Source organism: Schistocerca nitens, chromosome 4 (genome assembly GCF_023898315.1).
Source record: "Schistocerca nitens isolate TAMUIC-IGC-003100 chromosome 4, iqSchNite1.1, whole genome shotgun sequence".
In the NCBI taxonomy this organism is placed as follows: domain Eukaryota; kingdom Metazoa; phylum Arthropoda; class Insecta; order Orthoptera; family Acrididae; genus Schistocerca; species Schistocerca nitens.
Window position 1 is genome coordinate 400,595,330 of NC_064617.1, and position 14,764 is coordinate 400,610,093.

Below are 14,764 nucleotides of genomic sequence, written 5' to 3' on the forward strand. Positions count from 1 at the left end.
AACACACAACAAAGGAAATAAAAGCAATATGCTGAATTATAGACCTGTATCATTGGCATTGATTTGTAGCAAGACTTTGGAACATGTAGTGTGTTCCAACATTATGAAATACACTGGTGAAAATGAACTATTGACACACAGCTACCATGAATTCAGAAAATATTGTTCTTGCGAAACACATTGGCTGTTCATTCTTATGAGGTGATGAGTAGTATCGACAAGGGCTGTCAAATTGATTCCATTTTTTTCTAGATTTTCAGAAGGCTTTTGACACTGTACAATACAAGTGACTTCTTATAATACTGCCAGTGTATGGAGTATTGTTTCTGTTGTGTGACTAGGTTCATTATTTTCTGTCAAAAAGGTCACAATCTGTGGTAATTGACAGGGTGTCATTGAGTGAAACCAAAGTGATATCTGAAGTTCCCAAGAAACTGTTATAGGCCCTCTACTGTTTTTAATTTATACAGGCAGTGTAGGAGCCAATATGAGTATCCATCTCAGATTGTGTGTTGTTAATGCTGTCATTTAGCATCTAGTAAAGTCATCAGAAGATCAACATGAATAGCAAAATGCTTGAAATTGGTTTTCTGCATGATTCAGCTTAAATAATAAAATGTGTAGAGATCCTCCATAAGAGTGTTAAAAAATCTCATTACACTTTGGTTATGCAATAAATAACACAAATTTAATGGTTGTAGATTCAGTTACGTGCCAACAGCAGAGTCGGCGAAAGGAGATCCCTGACAGTTGACATTGCTACTGCCAGCTTTCAAGTGCAAAGTGAAAATGGCTGCAAGTGAAAACAATAGTCATCTATAGAGCTACGGCATCACTGAAATGTAGCTATAGAGACATACAAAATGAAGTTATGTGACTGGTTGAGACTGACGTGCAAAGTAGCCTTGCCAAACCCACTGCAAACGCCAGAGAACATTTTTCACCAACTCTACTCTAGCGATTACCATTACAGACATCTTAAATTGAAGCAGTCACATTGGAAATATTATGAGGAAGACAATCAAAGACTGTGTTTCATAGACAAAACACACTTACAAGATGCAACAGAACTACCGACGAGACTGCATACACTAATGAGTCAAGAAGCAAAATCGTAAATTTATCCAAACTGGTTTTGATGCCCGAGTCCAATGATGGCACAAATGTGTACAGCGGCATAGTGACCACAGCTTGTTCACAAAGAGAAGAGCAAGGGCTCCTTAGGCCTAAAGTCAGCAGAAGTCGATAGGAGTCAGTTGGTTTTCTTCGTCTGGGCACTGCCTACCTCAGCAATCTAATACAGGACATTCTGTATGTAGCCATTGTGAAGTGACTGGTGTGCCGTGTTGAACTCCACAGTAAAATAATACATCACTTGATGTGTGACGATGAAGCACTTCCCGGCCCATATAGGCCAACTCCTGATACTCCTACCATTCCTCAGAGAAGGACTAGGGGTACCACATTACAGAATGGAACAAGGAAGTTAATTAATGATATTGCTGAATGTTGCGAGCCAGAGTGTTTCATCCTCTCTCACCCGACAAGATGTACCATGACATATACATGGGCAAGCTTCATCTCAGTGAAAACAATTTGCAGATTTTGCAAAGAGAATCCTGGGAAATGACCAGAAACTCCTGGTGAGAAGAATTAAATTTCAGTTCATATTTTTTCTGTTCGACAGTGCTTCAAAACTGCCTTCTGCTTTGTCTAAATTACTTTAAAGTGTCATCTTGTTTTGAGTGTAAAAGAATTTCTTATTATCCAATAGGTGACACACATTTCTCTCAAACCCTAACATAGTCTGATGGTTAAGGTGCTAGGTCGCTAGGCCAAAGGTGGTGGGAACAACTCCTGTCACATGTCAGGATTTTTTATTTTTGTGCGCATCAAACTAGAAATGCATCATGGAAAATAGAAAACTGCTTCAGATGAAGTGGCTATCTGTTTTCCAAGATACATACTCAAAGTTGTGGTTGCTCTGACTGTACAGTCTTTTGTGATAGAAATGACTGCCATCAGTATTTTTATTCAATTGCTCTTGGCAGCAATGTGTGATACTTGCTACCGTAACCTACACTACTTTATAAGTGGTTTCAGAAAGTGGATCATTCCCTTTTGGGCCTCTTCTCATTACTTCTAACTATACATTGTGCATCCAGTAATTCCGACATGGCTGTCTTGAAACAAACAATTGAACAATTCTACATGGTGCAGAGATTGCTCCCAGTCTGCAGAAACTTCAACCAATACTTAATGAAAATATCGACTGAAGTTGGGGTATTACATCTCTGTGGAATATTTTGTTAGCCATGGGATTTGTGTGGAAAAAAAGTACAGAATAAGAGATCTTTACTGCTAGAGCATAGAGACATTGTTGATTGGCAGGAATGAAATATCAGGAAAGCAGCCACAGAAATATTCTGTTTGAATGAAACTTGGATAGACAGTAATATAATGGTAAATGTTGGCAGTAGGATGATGATGTCAGCTTTACGAGATGGGGAACCTCCTCTAAAAGACTTGTTATTGGAAGCTTCGATTGAGGAAGGGTTTGTCAGAGAATCCCAACTAAAATTCTGGACTGAACCTACGAATGGTGATTACCATAGTCAAGTGACCACTGTAAACTTTGAAAGCAGTTCTGCAGATATGATTCCCCCAAATCTTCTCAAAAGTCAATCATTGCAATGAGCAAACCTCTATACCATAACAACAGAAAGGTGGACAAAACACTCACATGATATGATACCAAAGTGAGGATGTAGGAATAGCTGCAAAAGAGGTGTGTTGCCTGTAATGAGAGCATGAGAAAGCAGGGTTGCTTGCTTTCAATTCAAGAACATAGACCTGCTAGAAAAACATATGTAGTTGATAAAATGGCAAAAGAGGAAGGTCACACGGTTGTGCACCTGCCTATACTTGTGATTTGAGTGCATTGGAACTAGCATGACCGCAGCACTTCAGGATGAGTGTCCAAAGGCAATCTGTTTAAGATTGCAAGAGAATCCTTTCTGTCGGTAACTGCTAATGGCTGGGAAGGGTACTTCAGGAAGGTCCAGCAACTAGAAGTAGGTTACTGGAGGCGCAAAGGTGTCATCAAACTTGAAATAGATGAAATCAGTATCAACAATGGTAATATTGAATTGCAGTAGCAAAAATAATGCATCATGCACAAATGAGAAACTTAATGAGACCGAGTCATATTGATTTATTTTTCTGTTCACAGACAGACACTGTGTAGAGTAGTTGACAACTGTTGTGGTGGTGGCTAATAGATGGACTGCCAATGCCACTAGGAGTACAGGTTGCATTTGTACGCAAGTGTGTTTCCAGCACTGCTCTACATTAGCATGTTCCCCTCCCACTGCCCCTCTCCTCTCGACAGTCTGTGTACTGGTGGTCAGTGGATGGAGCTTGCTTACCATTCTCCTTGCATCCCTCTCACAATTTGCTCTTTGTCTTGTGAACAAACTGTAAGTTGAATGGTAGTGTTGTTTAGAGGACAGCTCAATCTTCTGCGTCAGTTCTGCTGTTATATGATCATTATTAAATTTTATGCAAGACACGAGACATTGCTTTTTGAGTCAAGCTTCTATAGTACAAATGAACCAAAAGCTATTCAAATACTTACATAAAACATCAGTATCATCATCTTAGTTACAAAGGTCACATATACAGTCCAAACAGTAATCATAATTAGAAATGTTAATGTATTACAAAGTATAATGTCAGTTTATATGGAGAAATGGAATGTAGATTCTTTTCTTTTGTAAGATGTCTCATCAGTATTTCTAAATGATGATCAACAGTGAAGGATCCCAGCATCCTTGATAGCTATGTTTAACTGTAGGAATGTCTAGGTGGTAGTGTTCACCCTGTTCGTTCCTTGCAACACCCAAGTTTTAACAGAAAATATCAAGATACAAATATGAGAAGTGTATTTTTAGGGTTCAGTTTTCCATTTTCTGTAGATCTCCAACAGTGCATTTACTACAGAAACGTGATGTTCTTCTCTTCTGTTGCCCAAAAGCCATGAACAATGGCTTCGAAAGCAGTCCAAGAATGTAACTCGACATTTGTTACTTTAACATCAAAGGCCTCATTGATCAACAAATTTCTGATTTCTGGTCTGACAAACATAGCTTCTTCCAACTCGACTTGTTCTTGAGAAAGTTTATTCAAACAGTTCAAAGCGACACTGTGTTTATCAAGCCCCTTACAAAATTCTTCATCAGTCCTAATGTAATATGAAGCGGAAGCAGTGTGACTTTGCGCAGCTGATAGATTATTCTTTACGTTCTCCTGCCCAGCAGTATGCAGTTGTCTCATTTGCCATTCTTTGAAATTGTAGTGGTTTTTAATGTCATGCTTGTCCCACAACTTCCAAAAACAACAGTGGTTTGTGAAAAAGTAAAGCAGTCATCAACCCAAAGGTTAGTTTGAACACCAGAATGCTTTATTAGGCATGGTTTTATTGAAGGTGGTATGCCCTTGACCTCTTCTGACCTATAAACTGACTTACACATCCAGTTACAAGGGGACCTACAGTGTAATGTGGATTCTGAACAATGGTGCAAGTAATCATTTTCCAGCCTATAAACTATGAAGTAGTAACTTTTATATCATAACTGATCAGCTACTCATAATTTAATTTCCTCCAGTAACAGGACATGAAACTCAAATTGGAGAGGCTTGCACATTGGTTGGGTTAACTCAGCCCTTTCAGAAGCTGGCAAAAAGGCAGTATGCAATACTGTTATGTTCTCCTTGTGATAACCGTGATCCATAAATGTTGACTGTTATGGTGAGTGAATAATATTTCTTTGTGTTTTTTTGTTTCACTGAACCAGAAAGTGAAGCTGAAAAGGCTCTCATATTTTTCCAGTAATGTTTATTGTATTGTACACAAAAATAGGAAAAAAATCAAATACCTTTAGAGCATTTCTTTTTGGCTTGCCTCTAGTACTTCCTTGAAAGAGCATCCCTTTTCACCGTCCAGTAATATTCACATAATAAAGCAGTACCCCCGTTTCCCTTTGTACCATTGCACCAAAATTCAAATCCCCCTCTGGTCATTCAGTTTAAGATTTTCCATTGTTTCAATAAGACTTTCAGGCCAAAGCCAGAATGTTTATTTCAAATGGGCCACAGCCAATTTGCTTCCTCAACTTTCTTCACTATAAGTTTGTTCTCTGTGTCTTTACGGCCTCAGCATTAAACTATTGTTTTCATCCTTCCCTTCATCAGTTCTGTGAAGTGTTCCACTACCTTCTCGTGCGTCAGCTTTCATTTCCTTTCCATACTTGTAATTGTCAGTATCTCATGTAACTCAGTCTGCAGTACCAAACTTACTAGTGTATCTGTTTTGAGATCTTTACTATCCCAACAAAGGATGGAAATTCAGAAGATTAGTGGCGGTCTGTATGCTACCCGACTCTTACCCATCACAGTGAGTAGTGGTTCATCTTCTCAGGCACTGTTCCTTTTCCATCCATCACTTACATTGTCATAATTCTTTCTTCTGTTACCAAACTCCATTTGTTTTGTAAGATGAGCTATGTCTTCCATAATCTAATTATGCTGTTTTTGTGACTGATTGGGTAAGTGCTACATTACAGATTAAATGGTTCTGTATTTGACAGCTAGTTAGTCCTGGTAACTTTTTTCTCATATCATTTATCAAAAATTTCACCACTGCAGCATCTTTAAGATCCTATGTTCAACTTTAGATCCCCCCTATCAGTTACTGGATAAGTCCGTTCACAGTGGAGAGTAACACAATGACATGCCACCAGCAACAGGAACTTGTGGACATTGAAGGTGAGCCCTGTTGTGGTGTTCCAACTTTTGGTTGATGAGGAGCCAGTCTCTCTTACACTGTCATGTGCTTGATGTCTTATGTTCGTTTTTCTCCTATTTTATGAAAAGATATATATTTTCTTGCATTGTTGAGTTTATAAATAGGGCAATCAGGTACCTTACTTCCTAACAATCTGTGCAAATGCTCTGCTACGTGTTATATTTTATGCAGCACTATCATGTAAGCATTTCACAGTGCTGTAACTGATTTTGACTACACAGAGGTCATATTCAGACTGTCAGTAGATGAAAGGAAGAGACTATTCTTTTGTACAAAGTTTGCCATTATCCTTAAGTTAAAGGTAAATAGCAAGTTCATAATATGCAAGGGTGTGGAAGTATTTAACTATGACATGTAGATAAGTTTACTGTAACTGTGTGGCAGAGGACTTCTAGTAAGATGACCATGATAAAATAGACATTTTATTTGAAGCTGTACTGGATCAGAATCTGGATTTTCTAATGCTCAGTGTTTCGATACAGCTTTTGTGATCAGAAATCCCTCATTCTGTAGCAGAATAACAGAAAATAAGACATTTCATCTGTATGTTTAGTACGATGATGGTGAATTACTTACAGGAAGTGACTGCTTTTATTTTTAAAGCATGACTTCCCTGTAATACTCTTACATACTTCTTTTTTTATTGCAGTTTCACCTACGTCAATACTGCTTGCTTTGTTCCTGTTAACTCTGCAGTCTTGGCACCGCTTTTACGAGACATGGTTCATTAGCATATATTCAAACTCATACATAAATATATATCATTACATCATTGGTTATGGACATTACTTCGGATCAGTTATGGCTGTTCTGTGTGAGTCTCCTGGTTTTATAAATAACCAAGGTAAGAAAATATAAAGACTTATTGTGTAATTGTGGCCATGAACCATACATAAAGGGTGTTCCATTTATCTGATGATTGCAAGCACAGTGCAGTAGATGGCAGGCAGTGAGCACTCAGTTGCTGGGTGAAGCAGATGCCATGTTGCCCTTCTACTACTGCAGTACTAAATTTAAAATCTATGCAAATAAATTTTGTACTCACCCATGTCATGCAAGGAGATGCTGGAATTGCCTGCCATTGTTTTCCATGCATTTCTCACATCTACTCAAGAAATTAATCATCACATGGTGTAATTCTCATTGAGAAATTGAATTAATTGACTTTCTTATGTTATCATTGAGTTTCTGTAATGTGTGCAGATTCATTTTGTAAACTTCATTATTTTTTGCTCCCCACAGATAGAAATCACACTGGGTTAAATAGGGACTTCTAGTGAGCCAGATATTGTTGCTAATGTCTCTGTCATGGAACACACCATGAACTGCATGCAAAGAAACAATGGCTGTATGAGCCCTTGCTGAATCCTGTAGAGAAAACCTGGGGCTTCATTCTGTGTCACTCAGTTCGTTAAAAATGGTTGCAAAATGTTTTGCATGTGTCTTTCACTGTGTGATTAAAGAATTGGTCCTATTATTATGTCACCACTAACTGTGCATCTCACTCCTGTTTTCTGATTGTGAAGAGGTTCTGTATGAAGCAGGAGACTAGATCTATTGGCACTCCAATGTCAACAGTTTTGGGAACCATGTATTATGGACTGTAAGATGCTACAGACTGTAAGATGCACCTTAATTTTTAAGCAGTTTTTTTCAAAAATAACATTTTTACTATTTTTATTAGGTTACAAAGCCAGAATAAAAAAAAATCTTAGATTATAAAACTGAACAAACCTTCAGAATCCCTGAAAATCTTCATCTGAACTTTCTTCCTCCTCCTCCTCCTCCTCCTCCTCCTCCTCTCTGTCGTCATCATTGCCCTCTTCATATATAAGATTGTCTTCACTGTCATCAAAAGCATTACTTTTGCTGCAGTTTTGGAAATATTCCACTTTCATATACACTTTAAATGGTTTAACTATTGAGACATCAAGAGGCCGCAATTGTGAAGTAAGTCCTTCCAGAATAACAGCAAGTTCTGTATTTCCCTGTCTCAATTTCTCTTCCACAGAATTTTTCAAATGACTACTAAACTGATCTAACACAAGAAGAGAACTCTTCTTCAATAAAGCACCTTCCCTTTTCTCCCACTTCTGTTAATCCATAATTTCATACCAGCCTCGTCCATCCAACCCTTATATACATGAACACCACCACCTGGCGATATTTCAGAAGGTTTTGGAACTGTTTTGCACTTGAATATGATCATTGGATTAAGTTTAGTACTTCCAGCACAACATGAAAGGACAACAGTGTAGTGAATTTTTTTCGTGTCTATTTCTTTTTATAGTTACGGTTTTCATGGCAAGAGTTCTGTTACTTGGCACTTCCAAAACTGGCACATCAAATTTCAGAGGAGTTTTGTCCATGTTAGCTTTTTGGCTTAGTTCCACATTGGTTTCCTTTTGATGTTGAATAATAAAGTAATGGAAAGATACTGGTAATATTCTCTCTTGTGGCATTTTCTGAGATATTTTGGAGATATTTTGGTTGTGGATCACATGCTTCCATGAGTATATGTCCATTTCTAAGATTGATGAGAATTTTAAATCAAACATTGGACATTTTTATATTAATTCAGAGTATAAGATGCACCTGAATTTTGGAGACTTTTTCTTTTTAAAAAAAGTGTGTGTGTGTGTGTGTGTGTGTGTGTGTGTGTGTGTGTGTGTGTGTGTGTTATAGTCCATAAAATATGGTACCCACTTAAATGAAACCAAGCCTCATCATAAAACAGAATGTGGTAAAGATTCACTTCACCGTCATGTACCTGTTTCAAAACCAATCTAACCCTGTGTGTAGGATCACCAGGTTAATGTTGTTGCAATACTATTACTTCATAGGGCCTTAGCCCAAGTAACTTAGCAGCTCTTTGTTACAGAGGTGCAAGAAGTTTGTGTTCATCGTGCAAGATGTCTAGAAGACTTTATGTGGGAGTTTTCCAGACATTGTACATTGTTGTATATGCTTCTTGTCATGACACTTCCTCTTTCATGAAATTTGTTCATTAATTTTTGATTTGCATCACGACTCAGAATTCGAATACTTAAATTGTGACTGAACACTTGTTGTTGAATGAAATAATTCCATCTTGTAATTGTTGCATTCACGAACTTCACTGTACACTTGTAATGTTTGTTTCACTGTTGGAATGACACTGACCTTGATGTGGGACCCATTTGATCGATCTGTGAGGCTCTGGTGGCCAGCAAACACAACCCTGCGTGTGCTGTCGTCAGATAAATGGAACAGTTTGTATTTAATATATGTGTATGTTTATCCAGTTATAGATAAATAAGTTACAAATTCTTGTTTATATACAGTATATGTATGCTAAGTTTGCTTACTGTGTGGCTAGTGGTCTGTTTTACAGTGCTTTATAGTTTGAGTCATAGTACATGGATCCCTTGAAAAGATCTCTGTGTGACTTGGAAAGAGTTCCCAGACATACATTGTATTAAGTTCAGTACAACAGAAGACCTTAATCTTCTTGTATAATTAATAAACAGCCAGTCAGTTTGCAAAGTGGAAGGTTTACTTAAACCCCTTTACTGTGGTTCCAATGTTCATAAAAATGGCTTCTTCAGAAGGAAATAGTGACAACCTTCCGAAGAAGACATTTTTATAAACGTTGCAACCATGGTAAGGTACTTAAATAGACCTCCCATTTTTCAACTGACCGGCTTTTTATTACTTCTACAAGAAGATTTCATCGTGTGATTCCTGCTCCAGCCATGTACAAAATTTCAAAAGAATGGCTTAAGTTTGTGAAATTACAGTATTACAAAGCTAATGTGCGGGGAGCTCACCCGACAGTATCACATGTTGACATGTACTGTGTTATAGTTCAACAAACTTGAACACAGGTAATTAGAGATTGCAGCTGTTGGTAATTGTCTTGAGCACAAAAAATTCATGATTTTCAAAGTATAATAATACACTGAAGCGCCAAACAAACTGGTATAGACATGCATATTTAAATACAGCGACATGTAAACAGGCAGAATACGACACTGAGGTCGGCAATGCCTATATAAGACAAGAAGTGTCTTGGGTAGTTGTTAGATTGGTTACTGCAGCTACAAAGGCAGGTTATAAAGATTTAAGTGAGTTTGAACGGGATGTTGTAGTTGGTGCACAAGTGATGGGACACAGCATTTCCGAGGTAGCGATGAAATAGAGATTTCTGTGTACGAACATTTCACAAGTGTACCTTGAAAATAAGAAATATGATAAAACATCAAATCTCAGACATTGCTGTGGCTGGAAAAAGATCCTGTAAGAATGGGACCAAGAGTGACTGAAAAGAATTGTTCAACATGACAGAAGGGCAACTCTTCCGCAGATTGCTGCAGATTTCATTGCTGGAGCATCAACATGTGTCAGCTTGCGAACCATTCAATGAAACATTAATAATATGGGCTTTCTGAGCCAGAGGCCCACTCGTGTAACCTTGATGACTGCATAACAGAATGCTTTACGCCTCTCCTGGGCCCATCAACACTGACTCTGGACTGTTGATGACTGGAAACGTCATGTGGTCGGACGAGTCTTGTTTCAAATTGTATTGAGTGGATGGACGTGTAGGGGTATGGAGACAACCTTATGAATCCATGGACCGTGCATGTCAGCATGGGTCTGTTCAAGCTGGTGGAGGCTCTGTAATGGTGTGGGCCATGTGTAGTTGGAGTGATACTGGATCCCTGATACGTCTAGATATGACTCTGACAGGTGACATGTAAGTAAGCATTCTGTTTGATCACCTGCATCCATTCAGCTTTTGTATGTCCATCTTTTTAGCAGGACTTCTCTGGGACGACGGCCATTTACTATTGTGACAGAAAATAAAAAACACCCACAGCCGTCCTGATTTTATTTTATTTTGTCGCTACCAGTTTCAGTGCTTCATTGTGTCATCTTCAGGCTGTTTTGATGCAGTACAGGTTGATACGATCCCCATGCACAACCCATCAGTTGCCAGCATTACTGGATTCGCAGATAATGTGTCAGCACTCCAACCATCAACTGATGGACAGTGTGATGATGTGTGAGGTCATCCACATGAGTGCTAAAGGGAATCTGTTAAACTTCGTTCACACTATAAATCAGTCAAATATAAAGGGTGTAAATTCAACTAAATACTTAGAAATTGCAATTATGAACAACTTAAATTGGAAAGAGCACATAGAAAATGACTGTGTTTTATTGGCAGAACACTTAGAAGATTCAACAGATCTTCTAGAGAGACTGCCTACACCATGCTTGTTTGTCCTCTTTTGGAGTTCTGCTGCGTGGTGTGGTATCCTTTCCAGATAGGATTAGCGGAGTACATCAAAAAAGTTCAGAGAAGAGCAGCATGTTTTGTATTATCGAGAAATAGGGGAGAGAGTATCATTGACATGATTCAGGATTTGGGGTGGAAAAATTAAAACAAGGTGTTTTTCACTGTGGCAGAATCTTCTCATGAAATTTCAGTAACCAACTTGCTCCCCTGAATGTGAAAATATTTTGTTGATGCCGACATACATAGGGAGAAAGGATCATTATTAATAGAGAATTATTGTGAAGGTGGTTCGATGAACCCCTGCCAGGCACTTAAGTGTGATTTGCAGAGTATTGATGTAGATGTACACTTAGGAAAACAGAAAGTGTAGTTTCAAGTGAAGATTGGAGTATCTTGTGCAAGAAGAGATGGAGTGAATGAAACATTGTGATGTACATGTAAGGAAGGCAGTTTGAAGCAGTCAAATGAGGACTGCTATGTGGTGAGCTGGAGAGGAGATAGGCATGTGAGGCGAGTAGCATGTCATGTCAAAGCTGGGGGAATATAAAAAACATGAAGCCATGGATAAGGGACTGTAGGAATGTCGCCTGCAGGAACCAGTTTAATAAAGACATAGGGATCTTCTTTCTTTCACTCTGCTGCTGTTCATTGGACACCTCTTGCAAGTCACAGAGATCAATAATGGGCTACTGCTGGAGGAACAGAAGTGTGCGTGTGTGTGGGGGGGGGGGGGGGGGAGGACAAGCAACATCATCTCCTCGCTAGGCAGGCAGCACACTAGAGTTAACATTGCATTCATGATACTTACCACAATTCTGTATTACAATGGCATGCTATGTTGTTTCCTAGCTGAGGTTAACAACAGATGAAAATAATCCACACCTGACCAAACACAACTGACTTCCTTCCATTCCTTCATTCCCGGGAAAGTTCCAAGTTACATTGTGTATGTGGTATTTCATATTCACATAATGTATTAGTGCTCTCAACATGTAGCACGTGCTGGTGGCGTAACATTTTAAACTTAGTTGGGCATGTAAAATGTAAAGTATTCTTGTGAGAAGCAGTTTTTCATCCCAAATGTAAATCCTAGTCTTTCATTTCTTTGTGTGTTTTATGTATCTCATCATCTGTCTGTTCATTCAGTTCCTGCACCTTATTCTAAATCTATCTTTTCATTACACCCACTAGGTCATATTTTGTATCACTGTATCGCATTGTAGCCATAGAAGAACTTGCAAGCAGCAAATTGCCACAGTATAGGTTTTATAAAGTCAGGTGGATAATGAAAAAGCCCAATTTTGTTCAATATTAGTAGCACATCACTATGGGGACTGTTGGTCCAGATTTTCCTCCTCCTACCCATTTTAATACATTCATGCATGTATTTCAATGATTCTGCTTATGGTGGTGATTGTTGACTTTTGTCATTGTGCATTTTGTTTCACAAATTTATGATCATATTTCCTCAATTGACCAGAACAAAGAGTGCAGTTAAATTTTGGGGACATCTCATTCCTTGAAGTCATTGGAGTGACTATGTTTCTTTGGGCATGCTACAATCAGTACAGGTCTGCGATAATTCTTGCAAACTTGAGAAAAAACAAAAATGGTAAGTGCATACCAGTTTTACCTCAAATGTTCTCCAGAATTTTGTGTAGTGAATAATTACAATGTTTTCATCTTATCTGCCTGGTTATACTTGTACAACTTTTCAGTTGTTAACATCATTTTAGTCACTGTCCTATGTTTTTAATTTGTTATTTTGTGAAAACTAAAGTTATTTCCTTGTGCAGTAGAATAGAAGACTCCTGCAACAAAAATGCAGTATGGTATAAATTTTTTGCCTCTATTTTACAGGATAACTTTCTCTACCATGTAGAAACTCTAGGGATTGATAGAAGAGAGGATATGGAACAAAAAAGATCTAATGAACTTATGTCAAAATATGCATGGTTTCCATGCTAGAGACCATTAATTCAATCATACATTCTTACAGAGACTGTGGTCTAATATGCACTGTACCGTGCAGCCACCGATACAGTGTGTGTTGAAAATGGTTTCCATGTGCCTCAATGCATGCTTGTATGTGCCATACCATGTTCTGTCTCTCATGTTCACATTTGCCAAGCTGCATCCAAACAGTGTTAAAGGCAGCTTGAGTACGCTGCTCCAGTGTTTCCGCATCTGGAATGGGCTCTGCATACACAATACTTTTGAGATGGCCCCATAAGTCTGTCTCTGGTGAGCGCTGCACACATTGTAAGTGATAAGGGTAGTAACAATTGTTATGGAGAATGTTCCACATGCTCATCTGGCTTACTCTGTACTAGTGGGACATCTGCCTGTCACTGCAAGGCGGTCACCTTCCATAGCGTTAATTGCATTTTCCTCAAAGTCTGGTGTTCAGACATTTCGGGTATGTCCTCCATGATTTCCTGCTTCCTGAAATGAGTCTGTCTTGGACAAATGGCAAAGCACTGTAGCCAACATTGATTGCTGTGGTGGTTGTCGGTGGGGACAGATCTCCTGATACAACATCGCTGCCCACTGCCAGTTGTCATTTGCATTTATGTGAGTAAACACAATGTCGGCAAGCTCTCAATTTGAATATGAAACCATTGTGTACAGTGCTGTATCACATCCACTGCAAGATAGGTCAGCAAGAAAAGTGAATCGGACACAACTTCGCCAATTACTATGGCAGGAGAGGGCGCTAGGGCATGACATATGAGAAACAGTACCACCCTCTAGCAAGAAACCATGCATACTGTAACTGTGGCTGCATGGTGCAGTATTAGACCACAGCATCTGTAATAATATACGGTTCAGAAAGTAACCTCCGATTGGTCACAGTGCGGGTTGTGGGGGGAGTAGCAACGCCATCTGTGCGTTCACGCACTCAACATGTCAATCGGCATCAAGCCGTGGTCGAGTGAACGTCGTACCTGCGCTAGTTTAGGTTTTGTGGCAGTTTGAAATGTGTGCTGCAATAGAAAACCCCGCCAAATGTGAAGTGCGTGCTGTCATAAGGTTTTTTACAGCCAAAGGATATTCTGCTACAGCTATTCATTGTGAGCTTTGTGCCGTGTACGGACCAAGAGTTATGAGTGAAGGAGTTGTCCGTGAATGGGTACGTTTATTTAAAAGTGGACGAGAAAACGTTCATGATGAAGAGAGGAGTGGTAGACCATCATTGGTGACTGACGAACTCGTTCAGACAGTTGATGCAAAAGTTCGTGAAAATCGACGTTTCTCAATGTCGGAGTTGTCTACTGGTTTTCCACAGATTTCTAAGACTCTCTTGTACGAGATAGTGACAGCAAGATTGGGTTACCGTAAGTTCTGTGCACGATGGGTGCCCAAAATTCTTACCGACCACCACAAAACTCAAAGAATGGCCTCTGCATTAGACTTTCTGTCACGTTATGAGGTCGAAGGAGAACCATTGTTAAACAGAATCGTGACCGGTGACGAAACCTGGATTAAGTACGTGAACCCCGAGACAAAAGAACAATCAAAGATGTGGGCACATTCAAATTTGCCTACCAAACCAAGAAAAGCCTCGCAAGATTTTTCTGCCAGAAAACTGATGGCAACGGTGTTTTGGGATG

At 39.0% G+C, this 14,764-nt stretch overlaps 1 protein-coding gene across 3 annotated transcripts in view; it reads left to right on the forward strand.

The window, feature by feature from the left end:
- The window catches only part of LOC126251985 (polyprenol reductase), a 39,190-nt gene that overhangs the window by 6,661 nt on the left and 17,765 nt on the right, over positions 1–14,764 (forward strand). The window contains exons 3-4 of one of the 3 annotated variants that reach the window (XM_049952758.1): positions 6,516–6,710; positions 12,631–12,762. In XM_049952758.1, coding sequence (XP_049808715.1) covers positions 6,516–6,710; positions 12,631–12,762 — 327 coding nt within the window. The remainder of the gene's footprint in view (positions 1–6,515; positions 6,711–12,630; positions 12,763–14,764) is intronic. The other 2 variants (XM_049952759.1, XM_049952760.1) reach the window with 2 other exon arrangements.